The sequence below is a fragment of the Oryzias melastigma genome, linkage group LG10 (assembly GCF_002922805.2).
Source record: "Oryzias melastigma strain HK-1 linkage group LG10, ASM292280v2, whole genome shotgun sequence".
Taxonomy (NCBI): domain Eukaryota; kingdom Metazoa; phylum Chordata; class Actinopteri; order Beloniformes; family Adrianichthyidae; genus Oryzias; species Oryzias melastigma.
This window is the reverse complement of record NC_050521.1, coordinates 4,214,362-4,234,833: the sequence shown is the minus strand read 5'-3', so window position 1 is coordinate 4,234,833 and position 20,472 is coordinate 4,214,362. Positions and strand designations below refer to the sequence as shown.

Sequence of the window (20,472 nt, the reverse complement as noted above, 5' to 3'; positions counted from 1 at the left end):
AAATTGTAAGTTATAGTTGCTGATTTTAAATGTTAAACCAGGGTGCATGTGAAATCTTCTTTCACAGACGCATATGTGTCCAAGAATTCTCTCAAACTGCTCCCAAAGTAGAATTTTAGAGTCATAAGGCGTGAGACAAATAAGGAATGATCCAACAATATCAGAAACAGAGCAAATACAACAAAATGCTGTTTGAAAAATGAGCTCTGAATAGATTTTTTACTGACGTTTGTTACAGCAGACTGAGCGCAGAAGAATAGGAAATCTTTCAAGTTCAAGTTCAAGTCAGCTTTATGGTCAAATATGCTGAGTACACAAGATACACAGCTCAGATGAAATTTCTTTCCTCTCATCTCTCAGTGCAAACAGCAATGCTAATTACAACAATAATAATACAAATATTAAAAGCAGTAGTATCTAATATACAAAATTTACAATAGAAGTAGAAATCTTTTAGGTTCTGCAGAGTTTAAAGACTGCCATCATTCGACTCAATGTCAGGCCGATCTTGAAAACATGTTCGTTCTCCTGGAGGTCACAGAGCAAGGACTCATGGGATGTCACTGAACTCCCTTTAAAATCCATTCAGCTGCTGGTGGGGGTGGGGGGCAGGCGGAAGCCTTGACGTGTTTCTTGTTAAGTTTGTCTTTTAGACCTCCAGTCCTCCTCTCTGAGCATGTGTGCTGTGTAATTACCTGCTGACTTTCCTTCCTGCTGTAAATCTGAACAGGACAGCAGGTCAGCTGGAGATCCACAGAGGAGAGGAGGTTCAAGGTCTGTGTGGGTCTGTTAGTGCACAAGTCCAAAGGCCAGACCTTTGAAGCTGCTTCCTCTGCAGAAACACTCGTGAGGTTTTAGCCTTTTTCTATCACAACACCGTAGATTTGCTGCGTAAAGCACAAAGGAGAAAGTTACAGGCTGTTGTTTCCGAGTTTGCGTTAAAAGAATGTCACAAAACTGGACAAATTCCTGAATAAACGCAACAGTGTCATCAGGTCTCTCAGAATCAGCGCTCCCTCTTCAGCACAAAGAACAATGTGAGTGATTGATGCTGAAGATGACGAGCTTCTGTTTGGGAGAGACCAGGATAGATCAGGAATGAATCCATCAGAGGATCCGATCATGGTAAACGCAGGGAAGCAGACGGAGATGATTGGAAATGTTGAGAGGAGGAACTGTGATGATGATGGTGAAAGGAACTACCAGGAAATACGTCCAGACGAAGTTCACGTATGTAGAGGAGGACATGACACGTGTGAATGAAGGGATGCAGGAAAGAAGGTTCGTTTGAGATGCTGAAACACAAAAAGATGTTGACGTTAACAGAGGAGATGATATAAATGAAATTACCAGATCAATGTGAGGTCACATTCTGCGATTGAGATTTTATTGTTATATGGCATAATATATGGCATTTATGTGTACTTTTTTGGACAAAAATAATCTTCTCTTTTAATAAATAAAGCGGACAACGAACGTCAATCTGACCACTTTAATGCAGAGCAGTAGTAAGCCTGCTGTGGGGGGCGGGGGGCCGGAGTGAAACGGAGCTGTCTGCTATGAGAAATCCAACAACGAGGAAACCGATCATTACTTTATTTTGGGATGGGAACCGACTTTAATTTTTTTTACAATAACGAGTGGAAACTCTGCAGTTGTCCGTGAAAGTCCAACCCACCGACGTCGCAGGAGGTGAGCAGGTCAGTGAAAAGACACGCCCCCACCTGTGTAGTGTCCAGCTGAGTCAAACTGAAATCCAGCTGGATCAAACTTCTCCCCCAAAATGTTTATTATTTTTCACAAACACAATAAAGAAAATGGAAAAAAAGATGAAAAAAAACAGAATTCCAGGAAAGAAGTCAAATGGACAGCAGAGCTCCTAGGAGAGAAATTCTCTTGTTTTTTGGCTGCCTGGAAGCTGAATCCACATAAGAAAGATCTCATCATGGAGCTGCGAGGTCTGTGATGTTCCTCTATCAACAGAAACTCTTCATATATGTGGCTCAAAGAAATCTGTGACTTAAGCCTGGATTTTTTTGTTTTTTAAATAAAAAACATTTAGATTAGTTTAATGGAAAGTTTTAGTCTTGTTTTTTTTTAATAAAATTACACCTAAAACTTTAATTCTATGTTGTAAAAACAGTTCATTAAAGATTTTTGGGGGGTTCCACAGCAAAATGAATCCCATTTGTCCAGATGGAGTTTTCTGGTCAGGTCCAAATCCAACACTTGTATGATGAAATGTGGATCTACATCTTTGTCTTTCGATTCTTTTTGCCTAAAACTGTCCAAACTTCAAACCCAGCAGAGTAACACCACGACATGCTGTGGCCTCAGCTCGTATGCCAGCGTTCCCGCCCCCCCTCTGCACGAGCACTGTGGCAGCATCGGGAATACAGTGGCTCTCCCAGAATTCTGAGCTTCTGTGGGTACGCGTGGAAATTGCAGTGTTCAGCTGTGATTACCGCCGGCTGAAGCGTGTTCCACTTGTGGGTGTTCTGACACATGGAAATGTTAAATACCTTCCTTCCTCCTCTCATTTATTCTCCCCCCTAACACTTGGGACTCTGCAGGGCAGGAAGTCACTTTTTTAACCAAGCTAAATGCTTTAATTAAGCCCCTAACCACTGGGGAAGAGACAAAGCGGTGCTGCCGTCAGCCTCATTAAAGCCTCCTGCATCTGCACTCTGCTCTACCATTAGCTGTCATGAGCCGCCTGTGTGTCAGGGCAGGAATACATGTGGAATGACTGCAGAAGCTCAAACACAGCTAATATATATTTTTCTATACTTTAAATAGCTTTTAAACAATTTTTCTTTTTTACTTGTCCTGTCCAACAGCTGAGCAGACAGATCAAAGCTGAAGGTATTTTGTGTTTGACAGATTTTGCGGATTATGGATCTTCTGACACATGAGGTGCATAATTGTGTAAACCCTTTGTGTAATTTATGCTAAACTTTGTATTAATAATGTTTGAATGTTTTCTTTTGACTGGATGGAAAAAAGAGCAGAGAAAAGCGTGGGATGTTAGAGATGGGGATGAGGGTGTAAACGAAAGAAAGGGGAGAAAAGGAAAGAGAAATGGGGGGGTTAAAGATGTTGGAAAATGATTAAAGAATTGTTTGCATGGGGGTGTGTGTGCGTATGTGTGTGTGTGGGGGGGGGTTCATATAGCAATAAAATGATGAAGATTTATCATCTTTACTGTCAGGTGTAAATGTTTGTCAAAAGGGGCGGGGCCTGTCCACACACACACACCATAGTGTTACAAACGTACCCAATGGCTTCAAGAATCTTCACACAAACCTGTCAACATGTACACAATACAACTACAGGGCACACATTAATATGCACACAAACACACACTCAGATTTCATTCTGTCATGTATACTGTACAAGGGCTGCACAGTGGTGCAGTGGTTAGCGCTCTTGCCTCACAGCGAGAAGGCCCCGGTTCGACTCCCGGCTGGGACCTTTCTGTGTGGAGTTTGCATGTTCTCCCCGTGCATGCGTGGGTTTTCACCGGGGACTCCGGCTTCCTCCCACCGTCCAAAAACATGCTTCATAGGTTAATTGGTGACTCTAAATTGCCCCTAGGTGTGAATGTGAGAGTGAATGTGTGTGATTGAGGCCCTGCGACAGACTGGAGACCTGTCAGGGTGAACCCCGCCTTCACCCATCAGAAGCCGGGATATGCTCCGGCACCCCCGCGACCCAGAGAGGGACGAAGCGGACAGGAAAATTAATGAATGAATGAATGAATGTATACTGTACAAAGGTGAGCTGACACCTGTCCTCAGGTGAGTGTTTGTGTTCTACTGTGGTGGATGATGGGATGTAAGACGACGGAGAGCTCCCGAACACCCCCACACTCCTACACCAGGGAGCCCAGCACAGGGCATCACCCCTGGAGAGCCCCCCCCCCCGATATCTTGACAAGCATCCCACCACCACCCTGAAGTTCTGAGCATGCCCCAACACCAGGCACCAACCAGGGCCCCCCAGCGAAGTCTACCCCGTGCTCCAGGCAACCATGTAAACATGGGGCGACCAGTGCCCGACTGTTAGAACTTTGGAGAGGCCCAGCACCACAGGGACACGGACACCCCCGGCTCATGGTCTTACCAGACAACTCAGAGACCCCTCTGACAGCATGCAGAGAGGGCTGCTGGGCCATGAAGACAGACCCCCAGGGTCACAGCCACCACCCCTTAAAGTTTGGTAAAAACCTGCTTAATTTTGGATCATCTTTTGATGCATTTTGTCAGTGCACAGCACCATGTGATATAAAGAAAACAACGTATAAAGAAAATATAATATATAGATATAGTATGCAAATATAACACACATATATATATATATAAATATATATATATATAAATAAAGAAGCAAATAAATAAATAGAAGCATGACTTCATCCTAATGTCAGCGTTCGAAGGCTTTACTCCAAGTTGTTTCAAATTACAAATACAGGTGTCTTCAGGTGGACAAACAAAGCTTGTCCACCTGAAGACACAAACCATAGTGGAGGTCTGGCTGATTTTATCATAGCAATCTGCAGATGGTCTTGATATCTCTCCCAAACACACGTTATTTTGATTTCTTGGCATTCAGCTCCAAATTTACCCCCGCTGTCCATTTCTTCGCCTTTGAAACCCCACCCCTTATTCATCTCTGATGTAAATTTCACTATCAATATTTCATTAGACTTGGTCATTTCATTAATGACTGAGTCCCCAGAGGCTTTTACAACTACACATCTGTCTTCCATTTCTCTTTTTTTTAATTAAAGGTATTTAATCAGGTTTTGGCAGCCAACTTTCAGAGTGGTGGTCGATACAAAAAGCTCCAATCTGATCTTTTGCTGTTCTTGCAGCACAGATGAACCCAGAAATCACCTCCTCGTGTCAGGTAATCAGGCTTTCCTCTCACTTTTGGTTCACCTGGCAGCTGGATTTGATTAAGACGATCGCTACATCCTCTATTTTTGGTGTGTAAAACACAAACATTAGCCTTATTGGAAGTCTTTTTTGTCAAATAGGAGAAACATTTATTCAAACGTTTTAACATAACTATTGATAAAAATGGGCAGAAATATTATTCCAGAATAAATCAACTTAAACCTTAAATAACGTTCGATATTCTACTTTCCATAAAAATATATTTTGTCAAAATTATACAATTTAGAAATAAACTAAATGTTAAAAGAAAAAGAAAATACTCAAATTTATTTACTTTAATGTCATTTTATATAGAAAATTACACTTAACCCAAAGGATTTTGATCTTCATAAAATATATCCTGTTAAAATGATACAAATATGAACATGCTGCAGAGCAAAACAAGGCCTAAAATAACATTTGTTCCTTTTAGCAAAAACAAATCAAATCATTCAGTTTTCTTTGTTGTGTCTTGTTGTCACCCGAGCAAAATAATGTCAGCCCTTAAATAACAATAACATTAAAGGATCTATAGGGCCGGATCTGGCCCCCGGGCCTCGACACGGGTTTTAAAGAGCTCTACAAAAGCATCAGTAATCACGTCTCCATGTCTGGGTTCATGAGATCATTCAGAGACTCTCCTGGGACAGTGAGGTTCAGTCCCGGTGCCGGGGCTGTCTGAGCTGGGTTTCTCTGTGACCCAGTTAGAACTCTCTCTCACACACATTAGTCCAAGAGGGGACATAAAAAAGAAGAATTAATTTAAAGGACCTTTTGTAATATTATCTTAATGAAAATAAGAACAATATCATAAAGTTCAGGAGACCCAAGCATATTGCCTCCCTATCCTGCAGCTGCTCTCTAGCCATCCGCCCGGGGACTGGCGCCGCCCACATAGGTCCTACGACAGACTGACGACCTTTCCAGAGTGTACCTCGCCTTTGCTCAACACTATCTAGGGCGGTCTCTTGCAACCCCGCAGCCCCAAAGGCATACACCGGGTTATGGATTTGTATTCTACCTGCGTCATTGAAAATGTCACATGCTGAAAGCTGAATCCCTTACTGGTTGACGCTTGCTCTGCCGGTCCCTAAACGGCAGAGCTTGCTAAGCTCTCCACCTGGTGGCTAGCTAGCGTAGCAGCCTTGATCGCTACAGGGCTCTGCGACAGGCTGGCGACCCGTTCAGACTGTTCTCCGCTTTCATAGACAGTCAATGGAACAGTCTCCAGCAACCCCACGGCCTCAGTGGGTTAAGAAAATAAATGGAAGTTCAAGGCAAAAATCCCTGCTGATCGAGTCACTGGAAAAGTCGCGTGGCCAAAGCTGAGTCCCTCATTACTGCATCAGCCCCGCAGCTTTGCTGCCTAAATCAAAGAACTTCAGATCGCGTCTGTACATTGAAACTTGATGCCCATGCCGTTTCAATTGCTTCCGCTGTGAATGCAGCTTTACAACTTTCTTGTTGTGTTACCTGCCTGAGCAGTCTCTAGTTCATCCAGAGCAGTACTACCCAGGTTTTAACAAGGAGACCAGACAAGAACTCCCACTCTTTACTCTCAGATGATCTGATTTATAATCTGTTTGATTGACCCTTTACTGTCTTTATTATCATGTTCCAGAGCATCTGAACGACTCATCATATCCCACACATGATTCAGATCCTCAGACTCTTGGTGCTTCTTTCCACTCAGGACAAACTACACTCCATGGAAGATAGAATTCCCGGCTGCTCCAGAATGTCTTTTCTAATTCCACAAAATCATCTTAAAATGTTGGTTAAGATGTTGGTTTTGATGCATGCTTCTTGTTGTGAACCTGCATCACTTGCTGCTTGCAGCACCTTCCGAGAATCTACGTCATGCTTCCAGTCTGTCCTGCTTCCCATGCAGACCGCTTTCACCAGCAGAGCTCTGTCAGAGCATCTTCTCCTGTGATCAGGCTCTGTCTGTCATTGCTTCTGAACTCTGACCCTCTTTTTTGTTGGCCCACCCCTTGACTGTACTGCATTTGGATCTGTTGGTGAGAGGGGCTTCTCAAGGTTATTGCCCAGATGCTTGAGCATATTGGACGTCTCCTTTGACGATTTTGTTTTTCGTCTGTTCCAATATCTTTTTGTTAGTTCAGTAGCAACATCTCTGGGGTCCCCACACACTGACACTTTTTTGTCCCTCATTGTCAAAATGTATAATTCTTTAAAAATGAATACAGTTATTTTTAATCAACTGTATTAGAATATTTGGTTGTTAAATAAATCACATCTGCTTTGCTGGACTTTTCAGCCTCCTTGTGTTATTCATGTTTGTATTTCCAGCTGTTGCTGCCTGTCTCGCCCTTCTCTAGTTTTACTTTGCCAGGGTAAGGTCATCTAATGTAAATTATTTCTGACTCTTCTCTTGCAGGTCTGGCCAGAGCCAAGTCAGTCCCCAGCCATACTTACTCCAACGAGGTGGTGACCCTATGGTATCGGCCTCCAGATGTCCTGCTGGGCTCCACAGACTATTCCACCTGCCTTGACATGTGGTGAGGGCCTCTGACCTGTGTGTTGACTGCAGCCTACATTCATTGAACTGCTGGAACTCTGGTGGAGCAAACCGTGGTGGAAGAAAACTAAAAAAATCTATGTCTGTGAACTCTGCAACTGCAAATGTAACTCTGCCTCTTTCATCTCCATCAGGTCTAACCTTGGGAGAGACAACAAAATGTATTCACTTACTTACAGACCCACAAAAAAAGAACACATTGTTGCCAACTAAGTTTAGTGCCTTCTGTTCACCAAGGTTAATGAAGTCGAGGGAAAGAGTTCAGACTGCTGCAAATATCGAGCATGCTTTTCTTAAGGGCTGTGGAAACTCACAAATAACAGAAGCAGCGTCAGATTGCAGAAGGCCTCGGAAAGATGTATTTATTTATTTGTTGTTAATGAATGCCCCTTGAGATACAACATCTCATTTTCAAGGGGGTCGAAAACACAAAACAATCAACAAATACCAAAATACAAATATAACTATATATATACAAACTAAATTTAAATACAGACAAAAGACAAACTTGCTCGTACGCAAAGTTCTCCTCTGTTGTCAATGTTAGATAAAAATTAGACACCAGATACAACATAAAGTTCAGCGAGTTCATGCCAACCGTACCAGCATTGTAAGAACAGTATGCCCACAAATTAGTATTAGTAAACAAAAAAAAAATGACAACACAAAATGAAAGACTACAGGCACTGACATGAAGATAAACAAATAAAAATGACTAAAATAAAGAAAAGATGTCAGAGGTATTTAGGCAACTTTTTCCAATCAGAAGGAGCTTAATGATGAAATGACCTCCGTCTGACCTCTGTATGGACACGTGGGATAGACAGAGTGAGACAGTTGCAGCTTCTATGCAACTGTAACTGCACTCCAAAGACAGCAGTCTTTAGCTCAGAGGAAGCTCCTCTCTTATTCAAGAACTCTGTTTTCAACAAAGTACTTGTGTGGTTGGAGAACCCTCATGCGTGGTCTCTGTTTTCATTCCCTCTTGAATGAGGTCTGTGACATTTCAGAGTCCATGCTGAGTGAATCTGCTCCTCTGAGGTTTTAATGTCAATTTGGTCGGAACTTTTTCTTCTTTGTTCTTTCATGATTTATTAAAAAAAAAAAAGATTTAATTTCACAAAAACAGAAAAAAGAGAAACAAAACTATTAACCAAACAAGAATGAAGCTTGACCTGACAAACAGAGACCAAGACCAGGTCTTAATGCTGGAAAACTGCAACTTTTCAACAGGCCAAACACTATGAAGACCCAGGCACCATGGGAACATTAACCCCACTGATATATTTCTGTTAGTTCAAGTCATACATTTTCTGTAACTTTTTTATGAACTGCAATATGACAGTAATGTCTATCTTCTTGAGCAAACCAAGTTACAGTCCCTGTAGACTGAAGATGTCTCTCATTTCTCCTGAGGGAAGCTGGTGGTGTCCACTACATAGATCTTTGGTTGTTAGCTGACTCTACTGCCCCCATGGGTTTGTCTGTGGAAATCTGAGCTTTCTGTCTGGAAGGGAGCTCTGAGACAGACCTCGAGTGATGCATGTGGTCGTAATATTTTATATTTTACATCCATTTACACACATCCAGCCACTTGGGATCCAGTTTGGATGTTGTTTGTGGTAGAAAAGCAGAGATGTATCCTTTTATTTGAGACTGTATATAAAATAACTGGACAGAGCAAGCCCCCCTCCTTCCGTGTTCCATATAGGAAGTACCACTGGGTTGCAAAAAGGCCAAAGTCCCATTGACTTACATTGAGAAACAGACAGTTATTTCTCAGTCATTTTATATGTCAGAATAATCATTCTTCCTCTGCTGCTTTCTGATTAACTTCTTTTTTCTAATCCTAATTTTTTTTAAAGATTTTTTTCAATTATCACAAGTTATTAGAGTTATAAATTGACCAATCAGATGGCTCAATAAGCGTTTGTGGGTCTGATGTCGAACGTCTGGGGGGTTTGATTGACAGATGACGGGTAGCCAATGGGAGCAGACTTCATCAATGGGTCCGTGAAGACCTTTTAACACCTACTTTACAATTCAACAATGTACCAATCATTGTCCTACTGTTGTTTTCCTCAATGGAATGTACCGATGCAGCAGTTTAAAACAACAAGAGGAGCATGCTGTCGACATTTTTAGATGAGGATTTACTCTGTAGAAATAGATTTCACTCTGAGGTTATGTGATTTGGACTTTTTTGTTTGTTTAACGTTCGTTTTTCTTTATTTCACTGTTTTGATTGTAGCTTATAAATTATAAGTTGCATATATGCACATAAAATCACCAACCAAAGTTTTATCTTCGCCGAACTTTTCCAGCCTCAGCCTGAATTAGACACAGCCGTCTGAGGAGCGAGAGACAAACTTGAAAGGACCTGGTCGTATTTTCAAACAGAAAAAAGATCCAGCTGTTCACTTGTTAGGATGGTTATTTATTTTGAATACCGCTGAACGCGCTTCTCACGTGCATCTGATCAGACTAACGTGGCCGCGCATGTGAAGAGATGAGTTGCTGCGCGCGCGAGGGGGAGACGCGCCGGTCTGCAGCAGCGTCACCCAAATGCTCCTTTTATCTCGACCAAAATGAATAAATGTAAGTAAATCCCAAAGAACCGCTGACAGAATCAAATGTTGGAATGGTTCTCCCTCAAAGGCTTCAACTATGACTTGTACATTCAGCCCAGTCTCAGTAAAATGCGTACATATGCCACGATTTGGGAAATACCGTGTATAATATACGACAAAACCGGTTTTTGCGTGCATATAATACGCACGTTCCTAAACGTGTTAAAATGTGTTTTCCACGATTGACACGTCCCCTGGTGGAGGCGTGAGCATCACAGACAGCCCCACAAACGAACAATTTGCTTTTCTAACCCTAACCATAACCGTAATCCTAACCTTAACCACGAACGACGTCATTTAGAAAAGAGCCAGAGGATTTCTGACCACGTGATCAAAACGAAACCTAAAAAGCCATTCTCCCGAGCCGCCGTTATTGAAGGTGTTTACATCCGCGGTCTTGTGGTAGAGGCGTGGAAAGAGGCGGACGGTTGCAATAAACTCACTCCTGATTGGCGACAGTACTTCCTGTAGATTCCATGACTCAGCTATGACTCAGACCAATCGCTGAAGATTGTTTGCAAATGGCGGTATCCATTTTAGGAATTGACGGTAAAAGCGGTGGCCTACTTTTGCGAGGAGAGAAAGTAGTGCATTTCCAATGGGGGACCTCATTGCTCGCTTTGTCCATTATTTTTACAGTCTATGTTCTAACCACAGCTTCACCATTGGCTTGTGGGTAACGTGGACTGGTGGTCTTTCACAAACTGTTGGAACAACTGTGTTAAACATTGATCGGCCATTATCAGATGCAACAGTTTCTGAAGAACCATTTTTGGCACGTTTTTGATATCTCCAATTCCATCCCTAAATAAAGTGTGCTTTAGCTTTGTTACCTTAGGATACCCAGAGAAATAGTCTTGGGTTAGATGCTCTGGTAGTGGAGTAGGTTCACTGTGCTTCAGAGTCTTGTGTCCTGCATTTTTGACAAAGTTCTCATCTGTCCATCATTTGACTATCTGCGTTCATATACAGGGTAAAACATGATCTTTGAAAATGTACCCCTCTGTCTGTTAGTCCTCCAGTTATGTCACTGGTCACCACAAACCATCTTCTTGATTCTGTTAGAACAGTGGACTACAGTATATGATGATGCATCTGCAGCAGCTCATGTATCTGCTGTATTTGAATATTGACGTGGCATCTCTGGATGACTTAGAATCTATCATGATTAAAAGACAGGAGATGTCGATGAGTTGGACAGTGAGGTGGTTTATTAAAGTTCCAGGTCAAAGGTCCAGGTAGGTTGGGGAGGAAACGGTCCAGCAAAACGGAGATCAGGCAGGCAGGCAGGCAGGCATGGATCCAAGGGAAAAAAGAGAAAAAAAGATTCGAATTAGATACTAAGCAAAAGGGGCCAGGAGGCAGGCTCAAACGTGGGCTCAATACCACTTGAGTTAAGCAGACGAACTGGCAGGGAGAAGCTGGATGAACCAGTCCTAAATACTGTTGAGGTGATGAGTAGCAGGTGTGCCAGGATTCCCTGCTGCATCCTGGACACCTGTGGAGGAGAGGGAGAAAAAGGGCGAGCGGAAACCAAGGAAAAAACTGGACCAGGAAAGGGCGGCAGAGGAGCAGGAACTATCAAGACCTGACAGTACCCCCACCCCCACGGGCGCCCCCAGGCGACCCACCTGGCTTGTCAGGATGATCCCGATGGAACGCCCGCAGCAAGGCCGGATCCAGGACGTGGGACCGAGGCACCCAAGACCTATCCTCGGGCCCATAACCCTCCCAGTCAATCAGGTACTGGAGGCCCCTGCCCTGGCGGCGCAGATCCAGGATGCGCCGAACCGTGAAAGCAGGGGAGTCATCGACGAGCCGGGGGGCGGAGGGGGAGAGGCAGGCGGGCACAGAGGACTGGTGACGACAGGCTTGAGGCAGGACACATGGAAAACAGGGTGAATCTGCATGGAGGGGGGAAGGGTGAGCTCCACTGCAGATGGATTCACCACCCTCCGGATGGCAAAAGGGCCGGCCGATGTACTTGGGATGAAGCTTCGGAAGAGGAATGCCCTTCGTGGAGAGCCAAACAGATTGTCCAGGCACATTGTCGGGAGCAGGAACCCTGTGGCGGTCAGCTACGCTTTTGTTATGCTCGGCAGAACGGACAAGGGCCACCCTGGCATCCTTCCACACCTTCCTGCACCGGGACCTGTGCCGGTGAACAGATGGCACCGCAACATCAACCTCCTCTGACAGGAACAGAGGTGGTTGGAAACCTAAACACACCTCAAAAGGAGTGAAGCCAGTGGCCGTGGACAGTTGAGAGTTGTGTGCATACTCGATCCACGGGAGATGTCGCTCCCAGGTTGAGGGGTTCTGAGCCGCAACACACCGCAGGCATGCCTCCAGCTCCTGGTTAAGCCGTTCAGCTTGCCCATTGGACTGGGGATGATAACCAGAAGAGAGACTCGCAGTGGTCCCTAGAGAGGAACAAAAGGCCTTCCAGACATGAGATGTGAATTGAGGACCCCTGTCGGAGAATATGTCAGAAGGGATGCCGTGAAGCCTAAACACGTGTGACCAATAGCTCTCCAGTGTCCACAGCTGACGGAAGTTGCTGGAGAGGGACGAAATGAGCAGCCTTTGAGAATCTGTCAACTACGGTGAGTATGACCGTTTTACCCGCAGATGGTGGCAGGCCCGTGATGAAGTCCAGGGCTATATCTGACCAGGGACGACTGGGAATCGTTAGCGGGTGGAGTAGGCCAGCGGGTGGTCGGGAGGAAGCCTTTCCACGAGCACATATGGAACAAGCCAGGACAAAATCTCGGTATCCTTTCCCATCCCAGGCCACCAGAAGTCCCACTTTAGACGATTCAGAGTCCGGGCAACCCCTGGGTGACAGGAAAGGTGAGAAGCGTGAGTCCAATGTTATACCTGGGCACGGGCTGCAGCAGGAACGTAGAGGCGGTTGTCAGGACCCGTGCTAGGGTCAGGATCTTAACCTCTTGGGATCTTAACTAACTGAACTCTTCCAGATGTTCATGAGTTCAGTCGAGCTATACTTCAGACGCGAAGTGGTTCCTAAATTACCACAAAAAAGTGTTGAAAAAGTGTTAGTAAAAGACTTTTTTCCAGGAGCTAGAGAAGCCGCTGGCAACATGGCTCCTTAACTCCATCAGTGGGTGTGCCTGGTCGGGCCTTGTTTACATCACTCTTTGGGGCCTCCGTTTCTCTTGGGTTCCCTTCTGCTCGGCCGGGGTGGGCGGCCCCGGCCTTGCTCCCCCCCTGGACCTTTCGCGGTGGGGGCGGGCGGTTGTCTGGAGTGTGGGGTAGGTTGCCCTTGGGGGGCCCTGGCTCGTACCTGGGGTGGGGCGGGGGGATGGTCGGCACTGCTGGGTGGTGGTGGGCTGCTCCTCTGGCTGGGCTGGGGCCTGCACTCTCTGTGTTCCTGTGCCTTCCTGCTCTTGGGTGTGGGGGGCCTCTGCGGCAGTCCCACGTGCCCTGGTCTGGGTGCTTGGCGGGATTGCCCGGCGGGCGGTTTCTCTCCGCGGCTCCATAGCGGCTGTTGGGGGGTCTTGGCTGCAGCTGCTGCCCCGGCAGGGGGTCTTGGCGTGGGGATGGCCGGGCGCTCTCCCCCTGAGTACATTCCATCACCATCCACCTCAGCGAAACATAAACACTCACCTGAGCACAGGTGTCAGCTCACCTTAGCACTAACCGTTTGTGTGATAGAATGAAAGTCTTTATCTGAATGGGTTTGTATGATGGAGTGTGTGAGCTGCTGTTACAGTTGAATTGAGTACATATGTAGTATATGTATAGTATATGTGAGTATGTTCAGTTTAAATGCGGAGACTATTTTGGCCAACAAGTGTGTGTGTAACTATAGAGTGTGAGTGTTGACAGGCCCCGCCCATTCTAGTTTGTTACGTAGTCCTAGTTGTTTTATGATGTCACTTCCCTCTGTTGCCACCCCCCCACCCCCCACCCCACATAATCAATATAAATAAAGTTTAGCATTAAATACAACAGGGGTTTATACTCAATAAATCCCTGTTGTGACAGTAAAATCTGCCCAACGCTAAAGGCTCTGTTGGCTCAGCTGTTGGACAGGACAAGTTAAAAAAGAAAAAAAAAAATTGTGGCCTCAAAGCAGTGTGTTTTGTGGTCTCTGGTCCGCACTGTCTCTTTTAACCTCTTCAGACCCGAGCTAATATTTGAGCTAACCCTCTACACATGTAGTCACAGGACCCAGTTAAGCAGATTTCACTACTGTGGAAAAATAAGCCAAAATGTTGTCCATGCAAATGACGCCCATGCATGTGGATCCCAAGTTAAACTTTGTAGGAACTGACTGAACATCTTATCTCTGTATCCAATATAAAACCATTGCATTGCTCATTTAAAGTGACTTTCTTCATCTGGTCTTTAGACTTCTCTGAACCTATTTCTCCTACTAATCCTGCCATTTCACCTGCCTTTTTGTGGCATTGGGAGTCCCTCTCTTGGCTGTCTTTCCTGAAGAGCGGCTCTGCTTTTCTCCTTCACAATCTACTGGAATTATTGTGTTAACGGTTAAAGAGTTACAGAAAGTTCGAAATTTTGTGTTTAAACGTCACCGGGGACTCCTCAGGTGTTAAAGGGTTAAAATGTGCAAAGCATTTTGGGGACCAGGGCATCATGGGAATATTAGCACCACTGCTTCACAAGCCTTAATAAAATCATGAGAGCAAACCTCAGGTGTCTGACACACCTGGCATAGAACAAAAGTACAAGTACACTTGGGCAAGACATTAAACCACACATGTGAATGTGTGTGAGTGTTTAGAGCTTTAGGCTCTAATCAAGCTATGCCAGTAAACACCATTTATCATTTAAGAAATTTGGAGCCAAATGAAGAAAAGGACTGGGAGCTAACAGTTAGATTGAAGAGAGAGAATGGCAGACTAATGAAACCTGGTGGAGCCTCAGATCTCCTCTAAAACTTCCTTACGACCTTCAGTTCCGTCTGGAGCATTCTTCAGAGGAAAACAGGTCAAACATGGACCAGCAGCTTCACCAGTGTGTGTGGACTCGGTCTGTCACCGCGTCAGCAGCTGTCTCCATGTTATCGGTATAGAAATCCCTGCGGAGCACTGCATCCCATGAAAGGACAGAGCTGTTGGGGGACCGACTGGGGGAGGAACGCTGAGTCTCAGGGACCTTTTGGTCTGCAGGGTGTCGTTCCGGTCCAGCAGTAGCCCTCTGGCTACTCTGTTACTTATAGCTCAGTCGTCCATGAAGAAACATCTTTGGCAGAGCCAAGAGGTGAAGTGGATGTGTCTTTCTGTCAGGAGGGACCCCCCCTCCCCATCACAGCAGTTTACTGTTGGAGTGTTTATCTTGCTTGTGCAGCACTGCCAGACATGTCTTCTATTGTTCAAAATGTCACTTTATGGCTCTAAAAACCCAAAGTTCTTCTTCATTACCAGCTGTGTGCACACCATTCTCCAGGCCAAACAAACATTGATCTGTTTTATTTTGTGAACTGGTCAGAATTGTTTAAATTAAAGCAGCCAATCTCTGCTGTCTCACAGAGATCTGCATGCAGGCTCCCTCAGGAGACTGCACTGACAGCTTCACTATGACCTCCACAACATGAACACTGTTTCTTCCGTCAACACAGCAGATAAATAACTCTGTCTCCACATGCCCCCCCACTCCACTCCTCACACACTCAGCAGTGTATTTGCAGACTCTTATAGAGGTCATTTACACAGGTAGCAGGTCTTGGCCAAGCAAAACATCCTTTATTAACCTGACTTAACAGTCTGCAGAAACAGTGGATGTAAAGATACCAGATATGAGCATCTCACCAGGCTCCAGCATCACTGTGGCACGCTGGCTATCTGATGCTGAAGACAGTGAGCTCTCCTCACAGCACCAGCCGGCTCAGCACTCCCTCTTTTCTTCTCTGAGAGGCACATCTAAAAGAAGTACAGTTTTCTTTGCAGTCATTTCAAAAAGTGAAACTCATACACAATGTAGAATCATGACACGTTATTTGTGAACAGTTTAAGCCTTTATTTCTTGCAATTTGAAGTATTATATGGCTTACTGCCAATATAAATCCAAAAAAATTCAACTGTCTCCAATAATAATTCTTGGAGGCTTAATCATATGCGTCATCAATCTAACTAATCAGACGTAGTTATCATTTTCACTTCCTGGTTCTGATTCGACTCTTAAAGTCTCTCAGTTCCAACAAAGATAACAGCTAAAGCTCATGCTCAGCGGTGTAGCTACCCGCGGGATTGGGTCGTCAGCCTGTGTTTTTCACTACATCTCCCATGATGCTTTTGGTTGATGAGACAGCATCTCTTCCTGTGGTGCTGTTAACTAACTGTTATGATGCACAACAAATATAAACATCCACCCGTCTGTTCCAACAGTTTTCAAATCTTCTGGATGAAATCAGACATAAACAGTTTAGTTCTCATAAATGGTTTTTGTTGGAGCACAAAGGAATTCTTAGCATACAGAGATCCCAATGTTTGCTCCAGTCATCTTTAGAACTGGAATAGCTGCTTTCTAAATATGTCTGTTTGGAAGATAAACTTTATTTCAGAAAAAAACTAACGTTTAAATATAATGACAAATTCAAAGAAACAACATTAATATTAAGTCGCCAACAGACTGATTTAAGGAAAACTAAATTGAAATGATTGTTTTTTTCCAAACGTATTAATGAAACATTTTTGATTTGGATGGAAGATGCAGCGCCTTCGCCACGGGGTCCTCCTCGACACCCAGAGGATGTAGAGGGTCGATCTCCCTATATCCCGCTCCTCTCTCTGCGAGTGGAGAAGGACCTGGTGTAGAGCTGATCGACAGAAACTTTAGTGTTGAGTGTTTTAGAAATGTTCATTGTTGGACCATATCTGTTCAATAAAGTGGGAAAATGTCAAGTTTTCAACAGATAATATTAATGTTCACAATCTAAGTTCAAAGCAGTTGATAAAAAAATAAATGTATATAGTTTTTTCATCTGACAGTGGCAGACCATGGGTTGTAACTACTTCTTATTTGTGTCATTTTTCACATTGTTGTCTGAATTCAAATGAAGCCAGGTTATGTGTTGAACCATGTTCATACTGTGCATATGATCTGTGCTTTAGACATTGAGTTCAATGAGAGACAAGGGGATCTTGTTTGTGCTAAGCTGTTTTTCTCTTGATAATTTTTAATTGAGTGGAATTAAGCAAAGTAACGAGTAGTAAATTAATTTTTCAAAAATTTAATAAGTAAAAGTAATTGAATTATAATGTCATCTCATAACTCAAGTAAAGTAATCAATTACTTTTTATTCATAATTTAACCAACACTGCTCATCATCTACAACAGGTGAACTCTTGAAAGAGCATCAAGTGAGAGCTCCTGACACGAATCTTTGTTAATTCCATACCTCTGATGAGAAGTTTGGAGTCTCTCCTGAGCTGGACCCTCCTGCCTTTTGTCTGAGTGCAGTGTTTCTTTAAGTAAAATGAAAAACTATGAAAAAAATCTAAAGAAAAACTATGAAAATGGCTTTGGTTCAGGCTGATCAAGGTTATTGTTTCAAAATTATTCAATTCGTCCATAAATGAGTTTAGAAAGATGTAATAGCCAGTTTTCTTGTGAACAAAAGACCAAACTCATTCTTTATGCTTTCTGAAAGATGTTTCTGTAAATACTGAGCAGGCTCTTCGTTCTGTCTCTCAGGGGGGTGGGCTGCATTTTCATCGAGATGATCCAAGGCGTGGCTGCCTTTCCTGGGATGAAGGACATTCAGGACCAGCTGGAGCGGATATTCCTGGTGAGTCACTAATGCTAGCTGGTCTTTCTGGGATCTTGATGGAAGCTTTTTCTGAATTTCTTCACTTAAAGAAATGCTATATAAACTGTTGGATGCTGAGAAGGCTTCTGCTCAGACATGTTCAGACCTTTGTTCTGACAAAGGATGGTTGTTGCTTCAACCATCCTGATCAGGGCTAGACTGCAGAGTTATCAGAATCAAGACCACTAATAGACCAGAGAGTGATGCCACAAGTTCATGTGTTAGAAACCTGGAGAACAGGAGTCAAGGCTCCACAATCCTCATGAGATGGTACCGGATGATGTAATGGAACCAACCAGTACGCTGAAAAACAATGAGTTGGGGACATTACATTACATTACTCACACAAACACATCTGAATGCTTTAGACCAGAGCTCTAAAACTGGTGGCCCGCGGGCCATTTGCGGCCCGCAAGTCAATATTTTGCTGCCCTCTCCTTAAAATGAAAGTTCAATGTCTACTAATCAATATCTATCTTGATGATAGCTTTGTGTTTACTTTGTGATGTTTCAACTTTATGCTTAAAACTTTGCATTTGCTATTGTTGTTGGATCTGGTCGTTAGAGCAGTCCTTGGCAACAGTTGCTAGCGTGGTTAGCTCTTGTCGTTTCACTGGACACACAGAAGATATCGCTTAGTAGTTCATAGACATGAACAAATGTTTAATAAACTTGTTCAGTAGACATAGACAATGGACCAAAGACATAGACAGTGGATGCAAAAACGTATTTTAGGCACAAATGGAACCCCGTACGGTCCAGCCTCAGCCAGACTCTTACTTCAGTGGCCCTGAGGCCCAGAGCTTCAGTGAAGACCGAGTCAGAGTCACAAATGAATCATCCTGTCCATGCAGCTCCCAGGATCATCCCTGACAGACCGAAACTGATCCTGAGCAGCAAGAAAGAGAGCATGAGCGAGGCAGAAGGACCTGAATCCATCAGCTGAACAAGCTGTGTGTGGGGGGGTGGGGGTTATAGTAGTTAGCATTAATAATTGAAATGAGGTGAGGTCTCATGAATCTTTCAGAGTCCGATCTGCTGTCCTGTCGCTCATAATTAATTTCAATCATTTAATTGAAGCAGACAGAACAGGAAGAAGACAGAATAGATTTGTATTTATTGAACTGTGTGATCGTAGAGATGAGAGAATGAAACCGACTCAAAGAGGAAAAAAGCTACGGAGAGCATTCTCTGTTGTTCAGCTTCTAGGCCGAAGCCTCAAGATCCATACCTGAGAAGAGTGGGAATTTGGAAGGGAGGGGGTACCCTGTAGGCAGGGGGTCCCTCAAAAAGCCAGCAGAAGGAGATAAAGAAAAATGAATCTCAGTGACTGTCTTTTGAGCCAAAGAGTGGCCGGGGGCTTAAGTATAAGATCTAGATCTCTTATCGAAAAAGGAAAAGTGTAAAGAAGGGGGTGGGGGTGAGGGGCGGGGCACAGGGTATCAGCTGCTGCTCCGTCTCTCACGCCATCAGCAAACAAGATCTGATCTACCAAGACAAGATCAAGGCAAGGATGTTTATAAGGATGAGCTGCTCCCTGCTTCACAGTCAGGACCTGAACTCTCAGGTTTAGGGGTTCAGACTTGTCCTGAACAAGAATATCAAATTGCTTCATGGTGATGTAGTGGTGTAGTGGTTAGCACTCTCACTTAAAACCCTGGTTCAAATCCCATCTGGGGCTATTCTGTGAGGAGTTTATACGTTCTCCTCATGATTGTGTGGGTTTTCTACACAAACTCCAACTTGAGTTTACTTCATTTCAAATATATTATGGCAGATTGTATAGTGATGTTCTTCTTTTATTGAAGGGGCTTTACAGTCACAGTTCTGTTCACCCATGCACACACATTCACACACTGATGACGATGAATAGTAAATGTATGAGTTTCCCCAAACTTCAAAACAATGTTGAAAATATGGAGACACCAGAGAGTAGTACAACATATGTAATGATTTCATTTCCTGGACATATTTGACTTTGTTTATGATAGAAATACTTTGGGAAATTTTGGAACTGATGTGTTTGATGTGAGGTTTCCAACGGATTTTATCATTAATAATTGCTCCTAGCAATGTAGTTCCATACATCTATGTTAACTCTGTTAATCTGTACTTGAGATGGGGAAAATATTTTATTGTTACTGAATATTAAGAAGTTGGTTTACATTAAACCAGTATTCATTTTAGTTCTGTTTTGACTGTCTGTAAAAAGTTGCAAATTATCACTTGTAACCACAATATTTGTGTCATCAGTAACTTTCAGTAATTAAAATATTTTATATTTTTGAATATGCATCCATTTTCTTGACCTGTCCTATCCCTCACGGGGTCCTGGGGCTGCTGGAGCCTAGCCTGGCTACTATTGGGTGAAGGCGAACCCCCTGGACAGCTAGCCAGTCTGTCCAGAGCAACAATCAAACACCTAAGAACATTTTAGATCCATCAACTCACATATGAAGCACATTTTGGGACGGTGGGAGGAAGCTGGAGAAAACCTGCACACGCACGGGGAGAACATGCAAACTCAATACAGAAAGGTATGGAAGTTTTTCTAGGCCA

General features: G+C 43.8%; 1 protein-coding gene and 1 long non-coding RNA gene across 4 annotated transcripts in view; both read left to right on the top strand.

Moving 5' to 3' along the window:
- The window catches only part of cdk14 (cyclin-dependent kinase 14), a 172,321-nt gene that overhangs the window by 86,424 nt on the left and 65,425 nt on the right, over positions 1-20,472 (top strand). For all 3 annotated transcript variants that reach the window (XM_024261087.2, XM_024261090.2, XM_024261089.1), the window contains 2 exons: positions 7,342-7,462; positions 17,799-17,892. In XM_024261087.2, the coding sequence (XP_024116855.1) occupies positions 7,342-7,462; positions 17,799-17,892 (215 nt within the window). The remainder of the gene's footprint in view (positions 1-7,341; positions 7,463-17,798; positions 17,893-20,472) is intronic.
- LOC118599217 overlaps positions 20,329-20,472 on the top strand; it is a 1,224-nt gene continuing 1,080 nt past the window's right edge. The window contains exon 1 of the long non-coding RNA XR_004948521.1: positions 20,329-20,450. This is a non-coding gene — a long non-coding RNA (uncharacterized LOC118599217). The remainder of the gene's footprint in view (positions 20,451-20,472) is intronic.